A 27,728-nucleotide genomic window follows, 5' to 3' on the forward strand; every position below is an offset into this window, starting at 1 on the left:
CTTCCATGTCCCGAAATAAAACCTCACCAATCTTGGACCTCGGGTTCATAAACAAATTCTTCCCCACACAACATTTCAGAATGACAACACTTCAAAGGGCAATCCAACTCTTGCAAAAGGGGGACTATATGACCACGTTAGAACTTAAGAATGCTTACTTACATATACCCATGAATCAAGGTCACAAAAAATACATACGGTTTGTACTAGGGGAAAGTACACTACCAATTAAGAGTCCTACTATTCAGGATAAAGACTTCACCAAGATTCTTTACAAAGTGTCTCACAGCAGTCGTCACAGCATATCTAAGAAGGAAAGGAACACACGTATATTCATAACTAGATGACTGGCTAGTAAAGGCGAAATCAAAACAAAAATGTCAAAGGGGCATTCAAGCAGTGAGTAAGACTTGAGTGAGTTTTTTCCATGAACCAGAAGAAATTGTCACCACAACCGGAACAGGATTTTTTTTTCCTGAGGGCGATTCTAAACTCAAGGATAGTACTAGCATACCCTGTCAAGAGGAGGGTAAGTGATGGCAGAGCAAGTCGACCTATACCAGAAGAGTTATTCTCTGACAGTGAGGACAATCACAAAACTAATGGCTATGATGGCATCATGCATACCACTCATTGCACATGCAAGACTGCACATGTGACCTTTTCAGGACTGGATCTTCAACAAACCATCACAAGCCACAGGGAGTTGGGAAGATCTAGTGGTTGTAACAACAAAGGTACAAAAGGAAGCAAAATGGTGGGAATCCAAGAACGTGACATTAGGGCGACCATTCAAGACAGAAACTCCAATGGTAACCATAACAGCGGATGCATCCCACAAAGGTTTTGGAGTACACACAGACAACCTAGAGGTGCTGAAACATATCAATCACCTGCAAATGAAAACAGTTTTCTTAGCCCTGAAAGCATTCCAGACACACATCACAGGTCAAACAGTATTAATACTAACAGACAACACAACAAGGATGTTTTTTTCTCCACAAACGGTGAGGAACAAAATCATTCACTATGAGCAAACTAGCACCGGAGATATGGCAGTGGGTAGTACCAAAGAAGAAAACACTACAAACAGTCCACCTACCAGGAAACGAAAACACAGAGGCGAACAGACTAAGCAGACAAGAGAGCTGCTCCCACGAATGGGAACTGAAACAGACACTATAGAAAATATTCAAAGTCTAGATGAGGCTAGAAGTTGACCTGTTTACAACAGTGAAAAACTCAAATTGTCAATCACTTTGCCTCCATTTTTAAAGACCACCTGTCAAGGAAGAATGCCCTATAAATAAACAGGTCCGGTAGATTTGCCTACGCCTTTCTTCCAATTCCTCTGATGCAGAAGGTGCTGGAGAAAGTCAGGCAATCAGGAACGCATCCCATCCTCAGCACCACAATGGGCCAGACAAACTTGGTAATTAGACCTACTAGAGATGTCCAGAGGACAAATGATAATAGTCAAAGCAGAACAGGATCTGCTAACAAATCAAGAGGGGAGAGTGTACTCCACAGAGCCAGCAGCACAGTCTAGCAGCTTGCCTCCTGAATACTTGAAGTTTGTACACCTACAACTACTACCCAGAACGTTGGAAATCCTTAAGTAAGAAAAGAAAGCAACTACACACAAATATTATGCATCAAAATGGAAAAGAAACATCCACTGGGACACAAATAACAGATACATGGAGAAAAATACAAAACAGGAAAATGTGTTAATGTATTTCACACATCTACTAGATGTTAGACTGACACATTCATCCTTAAAGGTAAACGTGGCAGCAATAGTAGCCTAACACCAGGGGCAGGTTATGTAACCGCTTCTTCACATATGCAGTGTAGAAACGATTTCTAGAAGGGGAGAAAAGAATTGCTTCACCAAAATCAGCACAAGCACCAATACGGAATTTAAATTCCATGCTAATGTACTTAATGACCAAACCCTTTGAACCTAGGCACAAGACCGATCCAAAACCACTAATGCTCAAGAAAGCGTTTCTAATCACAATCACATTGCTATGGGTGCAAGCTAGTCCCTCTGAAAAGGCAATTTACTGTTGGTCTCTCAGGAAAAGGAGGTGGTGTGAGTTATGTTGCCCCTGGTCATCCACATCTGCTCTTCTACCAGACTGCCATCCTAGTCCATCTTGAACTTGTGGGCTAATGTGTGACAGCACTCTGTAGTTTGTCTCTGACGAACATTCCTCTTCTGTGTACATGTGCCTCCACTGGGACACAGACATGTGGGAGAAGCAGTACAAACCACCACTGTCTCTTTGCAACCAATTGCATGCTGCTTCCTTACTCAACTCATTCTGTCTAGTGTATGCTTTTCAGCGTGGATATGTTTTCATGTTTATGTAGTTTCTAGCGTGCACTTTCAACCACAGGTCTCATGATGCAAAACTCAACAGTCCAGCAACGTGTGTTTTGATTAGAAGGTTGAAAAGGCAAGTTTTCAATTTTACCTTCAGACTTTTGTCCTGCAGGAGAATGTTCTCTATATGTGGGCCAGTACAGCATATTACCCATGCAACAGGGTATTGTATTTAGTTGAGTACTCACTGTCCAAAGAGAACAAGCTGGTTCTTCGATCAACCTAAACTTGGTGTATTATTTCCACTGGTTGCCAGTGGAATGTAAAATGTAAGTTGTTCAAGTAGTACCCAAGACTAACCTGGTGAAGGTATTCTGAAGTCATTGAACTCGGAGACCAGAAGATATACAGCAATAGTAGAATCGAGCTTCAGCAGAACAAATACAGTGGTTATTCGGAGGTGACTGGTTGCAGTACTAGAAAAGTTTCATCTTGAACTGAAAAAGTGAATCCTGTTTGAACTTTTTGAGACACTTTGATTGCAGATGTGCAACGTTGTGGTGGACATTGTTTGCAGCACTTGCATGTGGTGCGGTCCAGAAAACCTCTTTGGCTAGACTATTACTTTATGTCCCACCATAATTTTTGGGAACCTTCCAGTCTTTGGACAATAAAGTGCAATGTAAGAATAAATAAGTTAATGACGCTGGTTCTCTTCCCTTCACCTCAACGGTTCCCTTCACAACAGCACCTCTGCTTAGTAACTGAGTAGCCTGCGAAAAAGAACAGGAAGAGCTGGCAAATTGTGGTAGAGGGCTCTGAATGTGGTTGTGAGTAGTGGTGCCCACAAACTCAAGACCCTTTTTGTGCCGCGGGACATGTTTATGGACTATATTTAGGAGAAAGGAAACATTCTCCAAGTCTGGTGGTGAAATAGGTTGAAAGACTTTAAGTACCAGAAATATTACATAGAAATATTACATTGAGTTTTTTACTCACATTTATTTTCAGAACTGCCAGATTCAGCATTATCTCAATTGTATTATTAGCCACTTCTGGTGCTTTGAGCTTTTCATGGTCAACCACTTGCAGTGTATCCAGAAATGGAACAAAAGTACATTCCCTGAGCAATAATTCACATGATCAATTAAACAGCAGTGTTGCTATTTGAAGTTCCGAAAAAAGTAGAAATGTCAAATATCCATTCAAAGTTTTTATTTTTCAATTTTCTTAGATGTTCACGGAGGACTTTGTTACACCACAAGTTCCATTCTTGAAAAAGAAACGGCCAGAAACAGCCAACACGTGTGTCGTCTATGGATATAATATTCCAATAAGACTTCTTCAGGGCTGTAACGGATAATTATAAAACTCATTACCATCAATCTCAAACCATACGTTAATTTAAACCATCCACCGAGCACAAAGAATGTGAAAAGGAATCCGAGACAACAGACATAAAAGGACTTAAATTATAACAGGGATTACCATCCACCAAACGAAGGATTACCATCCACCCAAAGAACTAGAGATAAAAAACAGAAACATAACCTACACAAGAGTGCCAGTCAGTGAGCCATCACCAAGCATTGAAATTGAAAGAAGGGAGAGAAAGAAAGAAAGAAAAGACCACAACACAATCAGGTGTTTAAGGCCAAAATACCACCCATATTTAGCGCTATATTCAAGAAACTACCAACCTTAGACAGGTATCAAAAACAGAATATTATCCTTAATTCTTCAAATTTCTTAAAATCGATAAATCCTTATGTATAAAATCCTAAGGAGGAAAAATATACAACGCTAATGATTGCCAGCATATATAATATCATGAACCCTGGCTACCTTATAACAGGAAAAAAGGGGGGGTCACTCACCAAATGTAAGTATGTTCTCACAAATTTACAGACATAGTTCTTCAAGAGCAATAGTTTCTGGGCTATGTACCCCCAACGTCCTCATAATATAATACCTAATAGAAGGAAAGACACAGTATCAATAGCAGGAGCCCCCTCTCACCGTATCTATTAATATCACATAAAACCAAACACCAGTCGACTGACTGGGTTACATAAATAAAAATCAAGATTATAATCCTAAATACTCCGTATAGTAACATGGTGCTCAAAAAAGAGAGAAGTTCACAACAAAACCGCGCATTGGATAACGTAATGGATCTATAGGAAAGTCTTAACCTATTTACATCTCAATCTTCCTCCTCAATTCTCTAGGAAGGAAAACAAGGAGAACGGTGGGGTGGAAAATAACAAGCTCTCACCTCCCGTATCAGGGCATGAATCCTCTTCCGATATCTCCCGGACCGTGGATGTGGCGTTTAACGTAGACGCCATGTTTTGGTACTATTTTTGTAAGCCGCGTATAAACGACATAAACAGCGGACTAACCCAACAGCAAGCTCCACTGCAAGCGCCATATTTGCGTACAGCACTACCCCAAACAACTTAATATTAAGACATTGAATAAGGTAACCTGGAAAATGTGAGCCATTACTATTATAAAATATCCATAGCGGGAGCTAGCAGACTCATATTTACTATGAAATCTGACGAACTATAATGCACATTAAATAAGCGTGATAGTAACCCTTAAAGAAAATCCATATAAGGACGTGTGTAGTAGAATATAAAATACAAGAAGGAGGAGAAAACAAGGCAGAAAGAACCACAGGAAACAAAGAAAAGAAGAAAGACCAGTAATTGACAGCAAGTTAAAACAATTGTAAAAAGGCAAAGTGGACAGCACCACTCGTAAACTACAAGAGTACAGAAATATTCATAAGCTTGACATATCTTATGTAATAAACGCACATTTTTCAAGGAATCCAAAGTATCAAAGGCAACATACTGTACTATGATTCTACAGAGTGTTAATAACAAGCAGACAAAATTAAATGCAATGCAGAGCAAGGACTTGACAAATATAGCAAATAATTACTAGATGAATAGCTTGAAAAGTCATACATTCTATAGTATATTCTCAGTGAGTATAGATAGATTGGTAAAAGGTATGACATAAAGAATTCATATAGTTACAGCATATGTAAAACACTCAATAACCCAAAAAATATTGCAGCTCGGAATCAATGTTGAGACCCCGTTCAACCGCATGCAATTTCAGTATCCATTTAGCCTCACATTGTCGAACCCTAAGTTCCCTATTACCACCACGGTTATCATACAAGATATTTTCTATACCATGAAAAGAAAAAGGGAGCTTATCTTTCTGGCTAGGACAATTAATGGCATGACTAACAAGTGGATATCTTAAGTCCAAGTTTTTAAGGGCTCTAAAATGTTCGACCTTTCTTTCTTTGAGACATCTAATCCTACTGCCCACATATATTTTCAAACATTTGCAGCGAATCACATACACGACAAATTTTGTAGAGCAATCAATATGTTGAAAAATCTTATACTTGATTGATCCGATATAATCAAAGTCCTTAATTCCATGTTCTGCAAATTTACACATGCTGCACTGACCACATCTTAAAGAACCTACATTAACTTTGTGTAGCCAAGTGCAATCCAAGTTTTTAGTTTTAGGGTAACTAGGGCTAATCAAGCTTCGAATTGTAGCACCTTTCTTGTATGCAATACTGGGTTTGTTACAAATGTGAGTGCAAATGGTTGGATCTGACGACAATAGATGCCAATATTTTTTGAGGATGTTATAAATCTTGTGGGACCAAGGATTGTAATTGGTCACTAATCTGACAACCTGTGTCTTGCTGTTATCATGCTGCGGTTTAGGTTTCAGCGTATCCTGTCTACACAACCTCAGGGATCTTTGTTTAGCTTTTAAAATAGTTGCTTTGTCATAACCTCTGTCGGTAAACCGATTTTCCATATCATCTATACAGTCATGAAAATCTTTATCCCTGCTATTATTACGCCTTGCCCTATATAGTTCACCATAGGGAATGGCATTAACCTGCGACTTGGGATGAGCACTTGTGGCATACAAAGTAGAATTACAAGAAGTCTTTTTTCTATATAATCTACTATTAATTTTGCCATCCGCCACAAATAGTTCTGTATCTAAAAATACTATGCTTTCTTGGCTGGATGACATAGTAAAGGACATGTTAAATAGATTAGTGTTCATGTTTTTGAAAAAGTCTTGTAGTTCATCATTACTGCCTGACCAAATCATAAAACAATCGTCTATATATCTTCCGTAATAAACAATATATTCTTGCCATTTAGCACCATTGGGGCCCCAGAGGTGCAATTTTTCAAAAAGTCCCATAAAAAGACAAGCCAGAGAAGGTGCAAATTTTGAACCCATTGCTATGCCACATCTTTGTTTATACCAATCTTTCTTGAAGAGAAAAACATTATGTTCCAATATTAGGCGTGGCATGAGAAGCAACATGTCAGAATGTTCCAGTAAATCCACAGGTCTTTTATACAGAAAATATTCAAGAGCTTGTAACCCTTGATCATGTCTGATATTTGTGTACAACGAGACCACGTCTAATGTCACCAATGTCATATCCATATCCCAAGTCAGGTCCATTAAGACATTTAGTATATGTTTAGTGTCTTTGATATAGGAGGCCAAATTAACAACATATGGCTGTAAAAAAATGTCAACAAATTCTGACATTTTTTCCAGAGGACCTACGTTAAACACCACATCCACGGTCCGGGAGATATCGGAAGAGGATTCATGCCCTGATACGGGAGGTGAGAGCTTGTTATTTTCCACCCCACCGTTCTCCTTGTTTTCCTTCCTAGGGAATTGAGGAGGAAGATTGAGATGTAAATAGGTTACGACTTTCCTATAGATCCATTACGTTATCCAATGCGCGGTTTTGTTGTGAACTTCTCTCTTTTTTGAGCACTATGTTGCTATACGGAGTATTTAGGATTATAATCTTGATTTTTATTTATGTAACCCAGTCAGTCGACTGGTGTTTGGTTTTATGTGAAATTAATAGATAGGGTGAGAGGGGGCTCCTGTTATTGATACTGTTTCTTTCCTTCTATTAGGTATTATATTATGAGGACGTTGGGGGTACATAGCCCAGAAACTATTGCTCTTGAAGAACTATGTCTGTAAATTTGTGAGAACATACTTACATTTGGTGAGTGACCCCCCCTTTTTTCCTGTTATAAGGTAGCCAGGGTTCATGATATTATATATGCTGGCAATCATTAGCGTTGTATATTTTTCCTCCTTAGGATATTATAAATAAGGATTTATCGATTTTAAGAAATTTGAAGAATTAAGGATAATATTCCGTTTTTGATACCTGTCTAAGGTTGGTAGTTTCTTGAATATAGCGCTAAATATGGGTGGTATTTTGGCCTTAAACACCTGATTGTGTTGTGGTCTTTTCTTTCTTTCTTTCCCTCCCTTCTTTCAATTTCAATGCTTGGTGATGGCTCACTGACTGGCACTCTTGTGTAGGTTATGTTTCTGTTTGTTATCTCTAGTTCTTTGGGTGGATGGTAATCCTTCGTTTGGTGGATGGTAATCCCTGTTATAATTTAAGTCCTTTTATGTCTGTTGTCTCGGTTTCCTTTTCACATTCTTTGTGCTCGGTGGATGGTTTAAATTAACATATGGTTTGAGGTTGATGGTAATGAGTTTTATAATTATCCGTTACAGCCCTGAAGAAGTCTTATTGGAATATTATATCCATAGACGAAACACGTGTTGGCTGTTTCTGGCTGTTTCTTTTTCAAGAATGGAACTTGTGGTGTAACAAAGTCCTCCGTGAACATCTAAGAAAATTGAAAAATAAAAACTTTGAATGGATATTGGACATTTCTACTTTTTTCGGAACTTCAAATAGCAACACTGCTGTTTAATTGATCATGTGAATTATTGCTCAGGGAATGTACTTTTGTTCTATTTTCTAGCAATTGCTTTGCAATTGCAACCAACAGCGTGGGGTGGTGGCTGTTACATTCCTTTTGATGTATATTTAGGATTTGTTTGTTGAGATTGTACTTCTCTGACTCGGCGCAGCAGAACCCTCACTACCCCTCCTTTCAGACATGTATCCAGAAATGCATGTTTTACCACCTTTCATCTTGTTACTTATTCTAATAAGATATCTCTGTTATCTTTAAATGCACGGTCTCGTTGTGTTTGAACTAGTTTAAATTATTGCACTTGGAGGTTGGAGGTTGAGCATACACAGCTCATGGACTTCTAAAGTAGGTGCACCCCAGAAGAAAACGTTGAATGTTTCAGGATATGTATGCTTCCCAAATAATCCGATGTTGCAACAATGTAGAGCTCAGAAAGGAAGTAAACAGAGAAAGGCGTTGGCATATCTATCGCTGGATATAAGAAAACGTTTTTGCTGTGAGTAAACTGCTCTGGGACATGTGTAAAATGACAGTAGCTCTGTCCAGTTCCTAGCATGAATGGTTCTTGTAAAAGTTTATATGCGGAAACTATACATTTCACTATGCTTCACAAAGCTAAAACCTAAGCACATATGAGTTTATTAGATTAAGTAGAATTGTCTTTTAAATTTTCGCTCAACTATTTTTTTCCTTCATAGGCACAACTTAAACCTGTCCTTTTTCCTGGACTGAGATTTCAATAGCTATGTTTCCTATCCATATAACAGGCTATCAGATTGCCAATCCAGACATATTACTCCGGATTAATAGAGGAGATGAATCCATCATGTGGGACCCACAGGAAGAAGCAAAGGGAGCCGACAGTGATGACCCATCCTCATGTAAGTAGAACAGTGTAAAATGATCTCTTTCACTCAGAGGGTACGGCATACTGATTGCTTTTCGCTGTGATGCCACAATTCATTTCGAATAATCAAATAAGAAACCCTTATAGATGTGCCATATGCAGACAAGTTTGCAGTATTCTTATGTGGTTTCCCTTGTAGGGGTATCGGTCCAAAAAAGAAACACATCTTTGTGTTTAGATATGGATCATTGTTATTTACCCAGACAAAGTATATTTGGAATTGGCTCTAGAAACCATCAGGACTATTCTTCAGATGTTGTTTAAAAGTCGGCTTAGGAAAACGGAACCCTTAGGGCCTCGAATCTGATGTGCTGTACCTGCTTTGAGCTAATGTTATCGATCCGTAAAAACGCTCAGGTTTCTGCCTTCTACAGAGCCACATATTTTTCACACACACACACCGTATGCCCTTTTTAACAATTCGTTGTTGCATGTTCCACAGGTAATATTCACATTATTTATTTTAAACTGTGGGGTTTCCCTTTTTTTCCAATTTTTCCTGTCTTCCTTCATTATGACCAACCCCACTATTAAAACACTCCATTCACTAAGTATGTAATACAGGCATGACTTTATGAATTGTGTAATGTGAGAGATGTATTAATCGTGTGCTGTACTACAGAACCCAGATAGTACATCTTGCTATGGAGCTTTCTTGCAATACGACGTGAACCATATCAGTGCCTACACAACCAACCCCAGGGGCCATTCAGGTGCAGAAGCATTTATTGCTTCTTGGAAAGCTTCAGAGTTACTAACTGATCTTAATCTCCTCCTTTTTAATTAGCTGATGGGACAATATCTCCCAGTGCGGCCAAGCATTCCACCCAGCCACCCATCTAGTATGTCCGCACCCATTAAGCAGCCTCACAACTTTGTAGCTATAATTTGCAATTTTGACAAAGCAGAAATCATCAGCTAAACCTAATGTGCTTACTTCCGTGGGAAAGGGAGTCCTTACACCTTGATACTCGGCAACCTATCAGCAGCCATATACTCTATTGTCCACATTACTTGCTAGTATGCTTGTAAAAGGTGCAAGGGACTGTTGCCTTGAACCTAATTTGTAGTTCCTGGGAAAGTGCATGCACAAATTTAAATTGACTTGCTAACCGAGATCACTAATTTTACATACAGATCTCTCCATAGAGCATCACTCTCACCATGTACATCATAGTGCTATCCCACGTCTTGGCCTACTATAACTTTTTTTTTAAGCACATGTTCAGAGCTCAATGTATGAAAATAGACTTTCGCTCAACATTTTAAAAGCAGCTTACGCAGGGGTCGTGGTCTCGCTGTCAATGGCGTGAGATGTACGTCGAGGAGCTCCGGCCGACCGCCACACTTTTGAGCCATTATCGCGGAGTTGAGGCTCAATCGGTGCCAATTTTCGGGGCGCACTGGTTGCGGAAAGTGAGGAGCCTCCACTGACGAACAGACAACAGCGGGGGCTCGCTGGTGGCGGTGGGACCGTGGCCTAGCACCGGCCTCTGGACTCTGGGCACCGCGGCTGCCATCTTGTGGCCTCTAGATCGGAGTCCCACCTGCGGCGATCCCCTGGGCCCCCTTGGACTCCCCTGGTGCCGCGCCCCAGCGGCGGAGGTGCCGGAACACGTCGGAGACGGCCTGCGATGGCCGTCGGCGCCTCCTGACCTGGCCGTGGACTCCTCTCTGTTGCGTTAGCTGCCCGCCATTTTGAGGACGGGCGCAGGTCCAGTGGCGGCCGAGAACGTCTGGAGAAGGCCGGCACCGAGGCGTGCCCCTGAGGACAGGACCTGACGGCGGTGAGTGGCGCTGCTGTGTGGCTGGCGGCGGGCTGGGGTGGAGAGGGGCCTCGGCCTGACCCTACTGTGAGGCGCATTGGACTTGGCGTGCTGGGGCCCTGCTACAGGTGGAGGGGTGGTGCTGGCACGTTGCCCTTGAATGTGGACCCCCGCAGTGACCACGCGCCCTGCCTAAACTAAACTAAACTAAACTACCTCACTCTGGACTTGCTGCTGAGGGGGTCTTGCCCACGGCCCTATAGGCCTGCACCGGCCCACCGGACACTCGGCCATACTGCTGGGGCCAGTGGGGGGACCGGCTTGGCATAGACGCGCTCTCCCTTTTGAACGGACCGACCCTGACACCGCCTGGACCATTGCGGACTAGTGAGACGGGGTGCTGCACCAACTCTTCTGCACCACTTTTACCCCTGCGGGCCTAGGTCCCTGTACTCTCCTCTTGCGACCCCTGAGCACTGCAACGACTCAGGACAGAGCATACAGCTCCTGGGGGTGCGTGGACTGCTTGCCCCCCGTAGCGATCTTGTCTTTGGCCTGCCTGCTTGCGATCCCCCCCTGCGACACTCTGGCGCGGGCTCCGCCGGTGGCCTTCCCCGATTGTGTGGTCTTGAAGCAGGGGGTGGTGTACCCACTGAGACCTTTGATTTGCAGACACCGCGGATGGTCTCTTGCTACCCTTGGGGACTAGAAGCCTGTTGCACAGCCACAGCACAACAATGACACGCACTAACAGAGGGAAAGAAGTTTCCGGGTCAACCTCCAAGGACAACTCGGTGGCGGCAAGGTGGGCTCGTCTGCCCCCGCTGAAGGGGCCCCACAGGCTGGGGGGGGACTCATCGCCGGTGACGCAGGCTTTTATGGCTTCCTTCATGTCAGAGCTGAAGTCTGAGATTGGCTCCCTGCGTACTGAAGTGCACTCCTGTGTTCGGGAACTCAGGAAAGAAGTCACAGACCTCGGCGAGCGCATAGACGGGCTGAAAAAGACGGTTGATGCCCGTACAGGAGACCAGGAGCAGCTTTGGCAGCGCTTAGCCGTCCTGGAAGACCCTCACATAGAATTGCAACTGAAGCAGGAGAACCTGGAAAATCGAAGCCGCCGGAACAATCTCCGCATTCGGGGGGTTCCTCTCGGAGTGGAAGGGAAGGACATTATGACCTATGTGGCGCAGTTGCTACACGAGGTGTGGGGAGATGATGACGCCTCCCCGCCGGCTTTGGATCGGGCTCACCGAGTCTCCGGGTCTGCGGGCAGGCCGGGCCTCCTGCCGGACATTTTAACCAGGGTCCACTTTTTCACAGAAAAGGAAGCTATCCTTCGGTCAGCGCAAGCCAAGCCGGATCTCACATACGAGGGGCACAAGATCCAGATATTTCAGGACCTGGCACCCACTACCCTGCGCCGCCGCCGTGACTTTAAACCGGTGACGGACAAGTTGCGGAGCATGAACATCTCCTACCAGTGGGGCCACCCATTCGCCCTTATTTCTACATGGGAGTCCAAACGCAGGGTGATACGGTCCTACAGAGATGCGGCTCAATTGCTCCGGCTTCCTTCCTCACATCCCACCAGCCCCACTCGCCCTTCACCCTCTGCAAGAGTCCCTGCCAAGCTGACCTGGTCGACCGTGCACCAGCGCAGACGCTCACCACCCTTCACTGAACAGGCGTCCTTGCAAGCTAAACAGGATATTATAGAGCACATTCAGTCCTTGGAAGGGGACAAGTCGGAATCAGGTCCGGACTCTCCACTCCCTTGATCAACGGCTCAGATCCTCCCCAACTCCTGTTTCGCAATGTGGCTGGCGCCGGAGCGCTCTACTGGAAGATCTAGAGAGCAGCGGACGACCCACCCCTTCTGTTCCCGAGAGAGTGACTCTCTGGGCTTATCCGAACCCTAGGGTGTAGGCTTTCCCCCGACTGGAACAGGACAATGTGGCCCGGTTGGCCAAAGATGGTTACACAGCTTTCTTTTCTCTATCCTCCCACTTGTCTGTATCTTTTTTCTCCCTCTTTTCTGTTCACTAGGTATGGCGGTCGGATGACCCCTAGGCCACAATGCGCTCTTGGTGCCAGGGAAGGCCTACTCTTGTATCTCCCTTCCATCTTGATGGACTAACTTGGGATCCGTTTTATGTATGGCTCTTCCCGGCCCTTTGAAGGTACTAACACTTAATGTCAAGGGGCTGAATTCTCCAAATAAGCGGCAACCGGTGTGGCGCTACCTACGACAACATAGCCCAGACATTATTTTTTTGCAAGAGACCCACCTACTGCAATTAGATACCCCCCGCATGGTGCACCCAAGCTATCCCCTCCAATTCTGGGCCACAGCAACTACTAAAACGGCTGGAGTGGCTATCTTGTGCAGATCTGGTATCAGGCACAGGGAACTCAAAGTCTTTCGCAGTCCAGATGGACGCTTAATCAGGGCAGGGGTGAGGGTGGGGAGACGCCTACTTACACTGTTCAATGTCTACGCACCGAACCAAATGCAGGACTCTTCCCTCCGGGCGCTTTGCTTGAACATGTACCACAAGACGACTCCTCCTTATTTTTGGGGGGAGACTTTAACCTGGTGTGTGATCCTGCGATGGATCATAGTGAAGCTTTTTCCAATGGGATGGGGGCCAGGTCCTCCGCACTCCGAAAACAGATAACAGACTTTGGCCTGCTGGATGTATGGCGATATCACTCTCCGGAGGTGAGGGATTATTCGTACTACTCTCATGTTCATCGTTCGTACTCGCGCATTAACTATCTTTTTATTTCGCACGATATCATGCGCGATACGTTGGGGGCGTCTATGTCTGACATATGCTATCTGACCATGCCCACGTGGAGCTTCTCTTGCAGGACTTGGCCACTTGTCCCACCCGTCTCCCACGGTGGTGCTTGCCGCTGCATGTCTTGCAAGATCCGGCTGATGTGGAGAGCATACGGGCTGCTATTGACTCTTATTTCGTAAGCAGTGACCTTCCTGAGACTCCCTTCTCTGTGGTGTGGGATGTCTTCAAGGCTACTATCCGAGGCCACATTACATCTTTATCATCGCACGGGAAGCCCGCTGTATGGAAGATAGCCTTTCCAAGGATAGTAAGGCGCTGGAGAGGCAAGATCAGGGCCATTCCTCGCTCGCGGGTCGGCGGCGACTTGCTAACCTCCGGGTCAGCTCCGAGCCTTGCGCACCAATAGAGCTGAGCGCTCCCTGCTAGCCCTAAAACAAAGATATTTTGAGGGGGGGGACAAGGGGGGCAGATTGTTGGCGAAGCGCTTGAGGGCACGTGCAGCGAAGGCTCACATAGCAAATATCCAATCGCCGGATGGAAAATGGGCCGTCGCAGAGCGAGCTAAATGCGAGGCCTTTAGGGCCTATTACGCTGTCCTTTATGCTGCGGAAACGCTCTCCCAAGCTCATATTGATGCTATTTTGAATCAGTGCCCCAGGACTCCAATTCACCCACATCATGCCAAACAATTAGAAGGTCCCCTACACTAAAATGCTAGCCAGACGCTTGGATCCCCACATGCCTGGCCTTGTGGAGCCGGATCAAGTTGGCTTCATCCGCAATAGACAGGGGGCGGACAACGTGCGTAGAATCACGCATCTGGTGGTGAAAGCACAGCACTGGAATATACCAGCCTGCCTTCTCTCGCTTGACGCAGAGAAGGCGTTTGATCGGGTGGACTGGGGTTTTCTTCGCGCGGTGCTACACAAGATCGGACTTGGCCGAAACATGATCTCTATGATCTTGGACCCTTGTATATCCCCGCAAGCTAGGGTTCGGGTTAATGGACAACTTACAGACCCCTTCATTATACATCGAGGTACGCGGCAAGGTTGCCCCTTGTCACCTTTGTTGTTTGCCCTGGTGGTAGAGCCCTTAGCAGAGATGATCAGGCAAAATAAGGACATACATGGTATCTCTCTTGGAGGCAGGCAGGCAGAACAAGGTAGCGCTCTTCGCAGACTATCTTATCCTCACCATATCGCGTCCACATACATCCCTCCCGGTGCTTCACAATCTGTTACAGTCCTTTGAGCAGGCCTCAGGCCTTAAAATGAATCATGGCAAGTCTTGGGCCTTCAACCTTACGATCCCGAAGGAGGAGATGCCAGTCTTGGAAACGGTCGCCCCTTATCAATGGGCCACGTAGCATATTAGGTACTTAGGACTTCAATTGACTCCCTCCTTGGGCACATGGACCCAGGTAAATTGACGAGAATGCAGGAGAACCGTTCTGGAAGACTTACGGGGATGGAAATCCCTAACTATATCTTGGGTGGGTAGGCTTAACGCCGTGAAAATGTCGATACTCCCTAAAATCTTATACTTATTTCAATGTCTTCCCACCCCTATCCCGCAGCACCAAATACAGGGCCTCCAGCGAGACCTCACTCGCTTTATCTGGGGTGGACGTAGGCCACGATTCTCTCACAAGACCCTCATGTCGCCGCGAGACAGAGGGGGACTAGCATGCCCTAATCTTCTGGATTATTATTGGGCCTCGCATCTCCGCTTTGTCTCTATGTGGATAGCCGTTGAAAGCGAAAAGGTCTGGTTCCATATGGACAAGACGGTAACTGGACGCTCCATCTGGGACCTTGCGTGGCACCATCGTACGGCGCGCTCACGCAGTGCCTATATAGCAGTACCTACTAAAACGGTTCTGGACATATTGGACAAGGTAGCCGTGCGCAAGGGGCTAACGACCTTCCCCTCCCCTCATACCCCCATTGCAGGTAACCCACTATTTCCTCCGGCCTTCCATTCACACACATTCGCCAACTGGCTGCAGGGGGGGTTGCAGAGTGATCGGGGACCTGTATAGGGGGAGCACTTAAGACATTTGCCCAGTGCAGGGAGGACTGTTGTCTTCCACCGAACGCGAGGCTACAATATGCGCAGCTGCGGCATTGAGTGTCCTCATCTGAGATACAACAGGCCTCTGTCAGACCATTCACCCCCTTTGAACGGCTGGTCCGCTCCTTTGATGAATCGAAAGGCCTTATTTCTCGGACGTACCAGATTCTACAGCACCCTCCAATGCTTACTGCACAAACTTATCGGCGCCAATGGCAATCCACGTCTACCACGGAAATCACACCGTTGCAATGGTGTCGCCTTTGGCGGGATATTCCTAGGGTCTATCACAGCCTACCGCAAAGGGACAATGCATATAAAATTATGACGCAATGGTATTATACGCCTACTCGACTGCACAAAATGTTCCCTGCCGTGTCCCCCTTGTGCTGGAGGTGTTCGAATGCTTCTGGGGATTTCATCCACATTTGGTGGGCTTGTCCGCTCTTGACCCTGCTCTGGAAGGAAGTCCTTAGCCATATCAAAGAGGTATTGGGCTTTCCCCTGCCTGAGTCTGCAACCACAATTCTTTTGGGCCTTAAACCCACTAACCTAAAGGCACTTACCCGCAGCGATTGGACTATAGCACTTCATATGCTTGGGGCGGCTAAACAACTTATAGCGCTGTGCTGGAAAAAAACAGAACCTCCCCCAATAACTGCTTGGTTCACGCGCTTATGGCATGTAATAACCATGGAACTTTTTACAGCGCGATTGCAGTCACACGACACCCGCTTTACTGCTGTTTGGCGACCCTTAGTCCAATATCTCTGCAAAATATAACATGCGCGTTATCTACCCTCCAAGCTTAGAGCGTTACGACTTTTTGAAGATACCATACTCCCGTCAGACCCCAATAGGCTCCTTGCATAATCATACCAGCCCTGGGCGACGCTTCCCACGGCAAGCCTCAACATATGCGCTTTCAATACCATGCACCCCGGCACGCATATACCCATCCGCCTACCTAGCTGCTTTTCTTGCTGTGTATCTCCTTTTTTCCTTTCTCCCCTCTTCTTCTGACTCATTTCTGCTCCTTCACTATTATCTACTTTTGATGGGCCTCATACCCATGTTCTCACTGTTCTTGTTGTTGCACCAAAAAGGTCCTGCGATTTCACACATCACTCTCATATTGTTATATATGCAATGTCACGGGCCGGCCCATCAAGGGTTGTAGGCGACAAGCTGTGTTTTCAACTGTCTCTTAATGCCTTTATTTAATCTTGGAGAGCACTGGATAAAACGCGGCCGGCCCTAAATGGGTTGTAGGCTTAATGCTGTGTCAATTTGGACCTCTGTTATACTTTGTGCATAGATAATAAAAACATAATAATTTTTTTTTAAAAAAAGCAGTTTACGCATAAACGTTGCCCCCAGGTACACCTTGCTACTGGCTGGCCTCCATGTGGCTTTCCCAGCTTTCTACATCAATGGTGTAGTGCTCTAGTCTTCTTTGTTTCTTGTTTGCCCTGCTTATCCAGCTGTGTTTTACCACCATCACGAGGTTACTACACCTACTGACAATCCATTGCAGGTTGGCTTTTTTCATAAAAGTTGTGATGTGTCACAGGATATCAGCCAGAGAACTGGAGAAACCCTCTGGTAATACAGAGAAATGTATCCTGCTTGAAATGTAAAGTGAAAATGTACTCTGGTATTCCTGGCGGAGAGTGCCAGAGACCTAACCCACATCTGCTCGCCTGGAACGGGAATGATAGGGCCGTATTACCGGAGGGTTTCTCCTGTTCTCTTGCTGATATAGTTTGCTGTTTCGTCCATTCTTTTAGAAGCAGTGCACGCACAATCCTCAGCTTCTGACCTAAGAGGCTTTGCAGGTTTATTCAACAGGTTAAGATCCCTGCTATCACCCGTTGGAACATCACTTCACTGTACTTGTCACGTATATGTTTTACGCCTTTATTGCATTATGTTTTTAAGTCTTTACATGTGTGGTCACTTGTCTGGCCTGCTGTATGTATCGGCACTTACCACTCAACTGTGACTTTTTAGCATCTCTGAAGCATGTTATGTCTGCCGTGAGGACACTTGAGTAACCTTTTGAAACAGTAAGCAGCATCAACCTACATGTATTTTGAACCTGTATTGATATTGTGTTTCTATCCTTTCTTTCTATTTAGGTTGGACAATTCTATATTGAGGTATTCACCTATTAGAGGAGTACCTGTCACCACACATCCCTCTCTAGGTGTAGAGTAGGGATCTTTCTGGTCCTTTAGAAATACCAGGGATCCGGCTTGACCAGTAGGCGTGAAACACGTCGATCTCACAAATACATTAGGGCTATCTTGGTTCATTGAGCCCTCATGATAGCCTCCATTTCATTGTATTTATTTCTGCCAAGGGAACCAACATATCAAAAACAATTAGGTATCCCTTAGACAGTTTTTTCATTTGGCATTTTATTTGCACTCACATTACCCTACACATCCCGTATCCTCGCACACACCATCATTACAGCGGGATACTAAAAAGTTCTCTGACAAAGAGCCCTCTCACAGGGCTAGTGGGACATTGCAGGGCCGATGAGGAGCAGACCCTTTGATGAAGCATGACACTCATTTGAATGTGCTAGGGCACTTAATAATCACAAGGATTCCCTTAAATTATTTACTTCCAACCTAGTTTTCCTCCCTTTTCTTTTACAGGAACAGTGCCTTCTGGTTTTATTCATTATGTATTAGAGGAGTGTGGATACTGGACCGTCCCCCTCTTGTATATATAGTTAAAACCCATTGCCAAGTCTTAAACTCCCCTTTTATTACACAAAGTCACCCCTAATTTAGGCCCTAGATTGCCCTTAGGGCAGGGTGCTGTATAAGTAAAAATTAAGAGATGTACTTTCAAGTTTTGCAATGTCCTGGAAGTGAAAAACACCTAAATTCATTTTTTCACTAACTGTGAGGCCTACTTCTCTTATAGGTTAACATTGAAAATTCTGTAATGCACTTTTAAGCTGTAATTCCTAATTAGAAAGGAGTATCTCTGTCATGTTTTATATCTTTGGAATGGTAATGACAAATTCTTTTTACTAGTAAAGTTGGATTTCACATTACGTTTTAGAAATGCCACTTTTTGGAAAGTAAAAGATACACAATTGATGGACGGAATGCAGAACAAATCAAAACATTCACCCCCAGTCAAGTGATCCGGGTAAATCCATCATTCTTTTGCTCACCATGCTACCCCAGTTTAGACCTGGCCATATGCAAATCAGTCTTGACCTTGTACCTCATCGGAACAGTCTAGCCCGAACTGCCTAGCCAGGTCCTCCCTGGACTGGAAACAAGCATTCTAGGACCGGTTTTAGGGTTTCATCCCTCCTCAGCAAGGATAGCTTGAATCCAGTGGCACAGTGAGCCCGGGACCCACGTCTGCGCATACCTGGCGAACTTATAGCGAGAAAGTAAAAGGCACATAGTTGATGGGTGGAATGCAGAACAAATCAAAACATTCATCCCCAGCCAAGTGATCTGGGTTAAATCCATCATTCTTTTGCTCACCATGCCACCCCAGTTTAGACCTGGCCATATGCAAATCAGTCTTGACCCTGGGCTTCATGGGAACAGTCCAGCCCAAACTGCCAAGGCATGTCCTCCCTGGACTGGAAACAAGCATCTTAGGACCAGTTTCGGGGTTCCCCCCTCATCAGCCAGGATAGCTTGAATCCAGTGGAGTCGAATCATGTACATTCTCTCTAGACCGCCACACGCAAAAGAAAGTTATGTGTGTCTGAGTGCCCATCTGCATCCTTATGGCTCATCCTGGACTGGATGTAAGGGAGGAGCTGACACATCTGAGTAGGCAGTATCCTGTCCCCATGCAAAGGGTTGATTACCACCACCACCCCCCGCTGTAGTGAGCCTGGAGCCAGGGCTGGAAAGGACGGACCTCTGAGCACTTCAAAGACCCTTCTTTGAAGTCTCCTCAACTTCAACATGCAACTGGGTCTCTGACCCCATCAAATCAGTCACTTCTGGACCTGTAACTGCCCTCTGTCAGAAGAACTGCTGTGCTTCACCAGGAACCGACACTCTGCCCTTCTGCCTGCTGCTCTCTGACCCTCCTAAGGGAGGGCTATACCCTCCCTTGCAACTGAAGCGATCTCCAAAGGCTTGTTGGCATCACTCCTGTTGCTTGAGACTCGGGGCTATCAAAAGTCTAGACACATGCCCCTGTGCCTGGAGCACTGGACGTGGACCCATATACTTTCACCAGAGAAATTGACGCATCTCGAGTCTGTGGGTAGCAAATCCGGCGCATCGACCCTGTTGCAGAAGTAGAGACTGCGCATCATTCGCAAAACCAACGCATCGCCTTGAGAGCCCCATGCATCGTAACCGGGCATCACCTCCACAGCAGTGTGGAGAGATCTACGCATCCCCTCGACTGCGTGGAGAAGCCCGGCATATTGCACTTCGGAACCAACATAGCTTGGCCCTTCATCTGTAGAACCAACGCATCGCCACCACTACCTAACAAACGCATCTCCACCACTGCGTGGAGAAAATTGACGCATCACCTTGACTGCGGGCTCAACATTGATGCATCACTTGTCTGCACCCCGCATCTCACTGTTGCGACCAGGATCAAGGTGCTTTGTTCACCGGGCCTGCATAGCTCCTGTCCCCAGCCTGTGCTACTTCGCGGTAGGCCTAATCTGTTGACTTTGCCTTGGTCCTGCTCAACCAGATGACCCCATTCACGCTTATTGCTTCTAAGCGCTAGAAACACTTTTATTCTTTAAAAATGTATAACTCAACACCAATATTCTTGCATTTTTGTTGTTTTAGTCTTGATTTATTTAAAAAATCATAGTATATTTTTCTAAACCAGTGTGGAGTCTTTTAGTGGTGTTTTCATTGTGTTACTGTGTGTTGTGTTGCACAAATACTTTACACGTGTGCAAGACCACTGACTCTTTGTCAGTGAAATTGCTCACCCACCCTCGCGGCTCCACCATTAAGTGAGGCCTCTCTTGAGCCCCTGCACTCCTGTAGTGTTGGTGTTCGAGGCCCTCCTCCACCCACAGGTTATACCTGCGCCTCATCCCTGTTGGTCCAGTGGACCTCTGACTCCTTCTCTCGCTCCGCTGTCTGCCTCCCTCATCCTCTCCTGTCCGCTCCGTTTTCGCCCGTTTTTTCACCCTTTAGCCTCTTCATCCTTCACTAGTTTTTCACTTTTCTCTGCTTCTGCCCCCCTCATCCTCTCCTGTCCGCTCCATTTTTCACCCGTTTTCACCCCTTAGCTTCTTCACCCTTCACTTGTTTTTTAGGTCGAGCCTAGTGTAGCGCGCATGCGTTGCTCTATGAGATGACCTTTAGAAATCGGTCTGCACTTTTCAAGCACTCGTGCTTGTGGTGACATCCAACTTGAGGTAGCGAGCAGCGGCGCGCAGGGGCCATCTGTTTGTAATCAACGTGGCCGCTCATGCTTGTTTATATTTCTTTACTTTCCCTTCCACTGCCTGCCTCGCCCTCCCTTGTCAACCGGTTCCTTTTAAACAACTTTGTGGCTTTTTGATCTCTGCCAATTACTGTGCTACATATCTAGTAGCTGTACTTAAAAAACTCGTACTTTGCTAAAAGTATCTGCTAGCATGTATTTTTGTATAATGCATTAAAACAGGGGCTGCTCTCTACACACACCATATAAACAAGCGCTCTCTCCTAGCACATGCTGCCTCTCTTCTCAAGTTATAGGAAGGATGAAACTTAGCATCAGCCTTGCTTTAATTTGAACCGCTGGCTGCTGTGTGCGCACAGTATTCGGGGGCTATATGTTTTTAATTGCCAAGGCCGCGCCTGCTTTTTTATATTTGTTTACTCTCTCTCCCCATTCCTGTCTCACCCTTGTCCTCCCATGTTAACCTTCTTCTCTAAAACAAGTTTGTGGCTTGTTGATCTCTGCCAGTAACTGTGCTACATATCTAGCAGCTGCACTAAAAATATTCGTATTTTGTCATAAGTATCTGTTAGCATGTATTTTAGTATAATACATTAAAACAGGGGCTGCTCTCTACACACACCATATAAACAAGCGCTCTCTCCTAGAACATGCTGCCTCTCTTCTCAAGTTATAGGAAGGATGAAACTTTGCGTCAGCCCTGCTTTAATTTGAACCTGTGGCGTCTGTGTGTGCACAGCTTTCTGGGGCCATCTGTTTTGTGGCTTGTTGATCTGTGCCAATAACTGTGCTACATATCTAGCAGCTGCACCAAAAATAATCGTATTTTGTCAAAAGTATCTGTTAGCATGTATTTTAGTATAATACATTAAAACAGGGGCTGCTCTCTACACATACCATATAAACAAGCGCTCTTTCCTAACACATTCTGCCTCTCTTCTCAAGTTATAGGAAGGATGAAACTTAGTCAGCCCTGCTTTCATTTGAACCTGTGGCTGCTGCGTGTGCACAGATTTCTGGGGCCATCTACAATAACCACACAAGTGCACAATACTGAAACATATCAATCTATGGATATTAGCAATGAACTTCTAAAAGACTGGTTTATGATCAATACAGATGTGGAAGACTTATCCGCTGCACTTATGCCATATTTACCGCAGACATGTGAAGTAATATTTTGCAATGACATTATTACAAAAATATTAAAATATATTGCAACACACTGAATATATTTATAAAACATGTATAAATGTACATCATAAATATTTTATTTTTCACTCAACTTACTTTAAAGTACTAAAAATGTTAACTAAAAATTCTTGCAATAAACATTAAACTAACAAACATTTGTCAGTTAGTCCTGGACAAACCGTTGGCAATATCTTTGGTTACACACTTATAAGGTGCCAAAAAAAACAACACATATTAGCAATGCCAATAGCTCAAAAATAAAATCCAAACTAGCAAGCTCTAATTGGGTGTTTTATGTATGCTAAAAAAATATTACTGCACATTGCTCAGAAGGTACATTTTGTATTTTTAGCCTTCAGGCTACTTTAGCATTAAAACTATTTGTAAAGCTATTCCACATTTACTTTTTCAGTAGCACACAATGCATTACTTTGTAGTAGTGTTTAGAAACATAGTTATGCTATAAAAACATTGCCATTGCCAATACATCTCGCCTTTCAGAACATACAAGTATTTAGTTATGCAGCACAATATCCTTGGTGCTACAACATCAACTGTTGCATGGCTAAACACTTATAAGGTCCCAAAGGCGAGACCTAGTGGCTATGCCAATGCTTGTTTCACTTTTCTCTGCTTCTGCTCCGCTTTCACCCTTTATTCCTTGGCCCTTTTTGCCTGCTTTTTCCCTTTTTTACACCCTTTTCCTCACTTTTGCCTCCTTTTTCCTGCTTTCCCCGCCGCTGCTGCCCCCGCTGCCCCTCCCCGCGCCCCCCCCCCCCTCCCCCAGCACGACCAGGCCGCGAGCAGCAGACTCACCAAAGGCAAGCCTGTCCGCGACCAGTGCCAGGAACCCTGGATCTCCGAACCGCCAACGCTACAACCCAGCAGCACTCCTCGCACTTAACCCAGGACGCAACAACAATTGCAAGCTAGCATCACCAGCCGACACCCATGGACCCTTCAGCTGTCAGCGCTGCCGCCACTCCTGCAGTACCGCCAAAACCACGGATCCAGCACAACCCGCCCGCAAGAACACAACCAAACACCCTGCAATGCATCCTCCACAACGTCCGATCCCTCCACAAACACGCCACCTAAATCTGGGACCTCCTCAACAGCAGCACCCCGGACATCGCATTCTTCACCAAAATCTGGACCAACGCCACCTCAGGACCGTACATCGCCATCGCCATTCCCCAAGGATACAAAATCTCCTGAAAGGACTGCCCCAGCCACCCCAGAGGAGGAATCGCCATCATCCACAAATCCACCCTCTGGCTGAGCACACTCCCCGATGAGCCCACAGACCTGATAGAACACCTACACTTCAAGATACAGGCCAGCCCGACCACCACTCTCCGAGGAATTCTCGTCTACAACCCCCCCCCCTCCCCCGGACCCTTCACCAACTCCATCACGGACATCATCTCCTCGCAAGCCATCGCATCCACCAACTACACCTTACTGGGAGAGCTCAACTTCCACCTCGGCAACCAGCTAGACCCCAACACCACATCCCTCCAGGACAACCTCCACAACATTGGACTCCGCCAGATCGTGACTGAACCGATGCACTCAGCAGGACACACCCTCGACCCCCCCCCTCTTCACAGCAGGAAACTCCATCACCTTCAGCCACACCATCGAACTCCCATGGACTGACCATCAATGCATCCACTTCACCTTCAGAACACCCAGCATCCACAGACACCAGCACCTGCTCCCACAAACAAACTGGACCAGAATCACCGACGACCAGCTCACCTCCTCACTCAGCAGCTCAACCCCAACCATGGCGGAAAACAACGACCCCAACACCGCAGCCGGAACCCTGCACAGATGAATCTCCAACAGCGCCAACACAATAGCCCCCTCAAGAAAAACAACAACACTCACGCCAAGAAAGCCAGATGGTTTACCACCGAACTTCGAGAGTCCAGACGCACTTTCCGCCACCTCAAAAAGGCCTGGAGGAACACCAAATCCACAGAAGCCCACAACAACTTCAGAGCTGCCACCAACGCCCACCTCCAACTCATCAGAAAAACTAGGAAAAAAAGCGATTTGAAGACAGAATCTTCACACACATGCACAACAGCAAAGCACTCTTCAACATCATCAAGGAGTTCGCCCAACCCACCAGCGAGTCTACTAACATCCCTCCCTCACAAGACCTCTGCGACAAACTCAGCACCTTTTTTCACCACAAAATCAATAGCATCTACGACAACTTCAACAAAGACAACCAACACACTGAACCCTCACCAACCAGCCCCGACACCCTCAAGCCTTCAGCCTGAAGGGGTTTGAGCACGGGACCTCATTTGCATTTACCAACCCGGAGACCTCTAGACCAGTTCATGGACGAGTTTTCAGGATATGCAGGTGAATTGAACACCATAAAACCCAATTCTGTAGTGAATTGCAGTTGTGCAATGCTTTGGCAGTGTACCAACCGCAGCTGCTTGAACTGCCAGAATATAACCTGCTTGAATCCTGGGTCCTTGTAGCTCGACTGGGCCAGGGCAGCGTTGTGTGTCTATATAAATCACAGGTCATCAACATCCCAGACTCCTTTGCAACCCTACGGACTAAATTAGAGGGTTGGCTTGGCTCCCTAGACATTGTTAACTGGTGGGGACCATGATGGGCCCCCATTTGCTTGTTATCCCCTCCCGCCTCCACTTGGTTCAACTAAAGTACCTACATGCCCCCTATTTCATCCCGCAATGGTCATGGAGACTGGGTGCAACCCCATGATCTTTTATTTAGAAAGTAGATCTAGAATGTAATGGTTTTCTCTCCAGCTATTGAATATACCAATGTTAAAATATGTATTGCATAATCATACTATGTCTAATTTTGTGTGTTTTTCTGTATAGCTTGTTTTCCTGTCATCAGTCCTGACATTTTATTGCGGATTAAGCAAGAGGAAGAGGAGGAGGAAGATTTCAGAGGCTGGCATGACTCTGGGAATTCTAAAACCAATACTATTCCTAGCACAGGTGAGAATGCCATGTCTAGAAATGAAACCAGTCCACTCAGATGTTCAGCATTATCTAAACTTGTCCTGCTGATATGGTCAAAAGTCTCACTTTGGACTTTTAGGCTTCTCCTAAAATCGAATGTAGGGGGCAATTGAGAGCTTAAACACCTAGCACGTATTGGAAAGACTTTCATCCATGATTGCTACTTGTAGGAAAATGTTACTTTTATCTGTCAGCAGCCTGAGGCCGCTGTTCAAGCAAGTGGAGTATTACTCTTGACACTGATAGGCACATTGTTGACAGTTGTGCGAGGGAGACTACAGTGAAATGCTTGTGGGATCAAAATGAATTTCCATGGGTCACCCTTCCAGAAGAGGTGTGTAACATTCTGGTGGGATAGTTTTGGGAAGCTAGCCTCTTTGTGACGATTTGTTTCTTTTTTATATTTTTATTAATGTTCCACAAACCAGCCATTACAATGTATCAACAAGCATAGAACAAATTAAATCACATATATCGTTCTGTCAGATCAAATCATATTAGTTAAACATCAAGATAATCTTTTAAAGGGCGCCACATAGTAAGACCAAAGAGTCTTTTGCAAGGTTTTTTTAACAAATATATACTAGTTTCAATGTTATACAAATTAACATTGCAGCGGCAATAATGAAAAGAAAAAAACTAAACTCAAATAGAGGATGCCCCACAGTGACTTCCTCCCCTATACCCAATAGGATTAACTTTGATGAAAATACAACAGGTTTCCTAAGGACATAACCGAGAAAATTTGAATATTTGATTAAAGAAAGGTGTTAGGACAAGCATAAAAGACATGCACTAAGTCAGCTTCACCAGCTTTGCAACGAAAACATTCACCAGAGTTAGAATATAAGGGTGAATTACCCCATTTCATCATCACAGCCGGTGTGTGATATAGATTAAAAATAGTTTTGTATAATTGTGCTTTTAATGACGCAGAAAAAAAAATCATATGGGCCATTTTAATAGATTCTTGAATATTAATGGAGGCAGATGTTAGCCGGCCTAACCATTTCTCATTAGTTTTGTCAATATCATCTGTACGATGTGCTAATAAGTGTTTGTAAATAATTCCAATGGGTGGTTGTAGTCTGATAGCGTCAATAATACAATTGGAAGACAACGGCATGGTGCGTTTATATAGAAAATCACGAATCTGTAAATATTTGAGAAATTGATTGTTAGCTAAATCAAATTGTACTCTAAGTGTATCAAAAGAAAGAAGGAAACCTTCAGCAGAGACAAAGTCACCAAGACATGTGATACCTTTGGAATACCAGTATCGTGCGACTGCGTCGCCAAAAATTGACGGCAATAAGTATGGAGCCCTAAATGGAGTATATATCGTGAACTTAGGTATATTACACATTTTCCTGACACTTTTCCATGTGTTAAAAGCAGATATGATAGTTTTAAACCGTGTGCGTTTGTAATAGCTGCTATCAAAGTTGGAAATCAGACAGCTTTTTGCAAATGAACCTAGAGTGATATGATAGATCGAGGGATTTTCTGCCAAATTGGATATTTCCTCTCCAGCCCCGATTGATCGGAGAGAGGCAAGATGGCGGCCGATCCGTTAGCCGAGTGAGCTGGGCTACACTCCTCGCGGTGAATCTCCCCTATTGACTGTGATTATGTCGTGATAAGTACCTGGATACGGCAAATCTTGAGTGACAAATCTTGAGAGGAAAAAATAACGCCAATGCGCTTAGTTGCTGCCTATCCTGGCAATGAAAATACTCACTGCGGCGCTTACAGCTACTTGGCTTCGAAGAGGGCTTTGGCGTTTTCAGCCGCTATACCGGGACTGCCTATTTTCTATACTCACGCTGACATCGTGCAGCACTTCCCGGATTAACGCTGCAATGCCACCGAAAGCCGCTTCAAAAGTTTCGGCGAAGAACCCGAAGCCCCGCGGAGCCACCAAGCTGCCAGGGACTTCCGACTCCATGTCTGGCGGACAAGTATCAGCGGTAAGCGCAGGATTGAACAATCCCTCCGACCCCGGCTTGTCACCTCGCACTAAAACCTCGGCATCCAGGAGTTCTTTGCCTGTTACCTCTCCATCCGGTGTTAGAAACACGGCCCCGCTGTTCACCAAACGAGTAACGAAGGTGTCAACACAACCCCCGGATAAAACAGCTAATAACGGGTGTCAACAGATTTCAGAGGCCATCCTCCGCCCCACGGAAGCAATCAATCTGCTGGACATTACAGAAGCGGTTCACGGTAACTGTTTGTCTACAAGAAATGTATTAGACGCTGGGGTTGAGAATTTAAGCGTGGTGGATGGTATGTCAGGATGCATTCTGGGTCCTGTAGTTCTTTTTTCTAAGCCCATTGA

At 45.1% G+C, this 27,728-nt stretch overlaps 1 protein-coding gene across 7 annotated transcripts in view; it reads left to right on the forward strand.

The window, feature by feature from the left end:
• Positions 1-27,728, forward strand: part of LOC146809836 (uncharacterized) — a 119,767-nt gene that overhangs the window by 48,896 nt on the left and 43,143 nt on the right. For 4 of the 7 annotated variants that reach the window (XM_085616691.1, XM_085616692.1, XM_085616693.1 and 1 more), the window contains exons 3-4: positions 8,949-9,062; positions 25,241-25,363. In XM_085616691.1, coding sequence (XP_085472817.1) covers positions 8,949-9,062; positions 25,241-25,363 — 237 coding nt within the window. Of the gene's footprint in view, positions 1-6,989; positions 7,045-7,350; positions 7,446-7,542; positions 7,623-7,972; positions 8,678-8,879; positions 9,063-25,240; positions 25,364-27,728 lie in introns of those variants that run through there. The other 3 variants (XM_085616695.1, XM_085616697.1, XM_085616696.1) reach the window with 3 other exon arrangements.

Source organism: Triturus cristatus, chromosome 7 (genome assembly GCF_964204655.1).
Source record: "Triturus cristatus chromosome 7, aTriCri1.1, whole genome shotgun sequence".
NCBI lineage: Eukaryota > Metazoa > Chordata > Amphibia > Caudata > Salamandridae > Triturus > Triturus cristatus.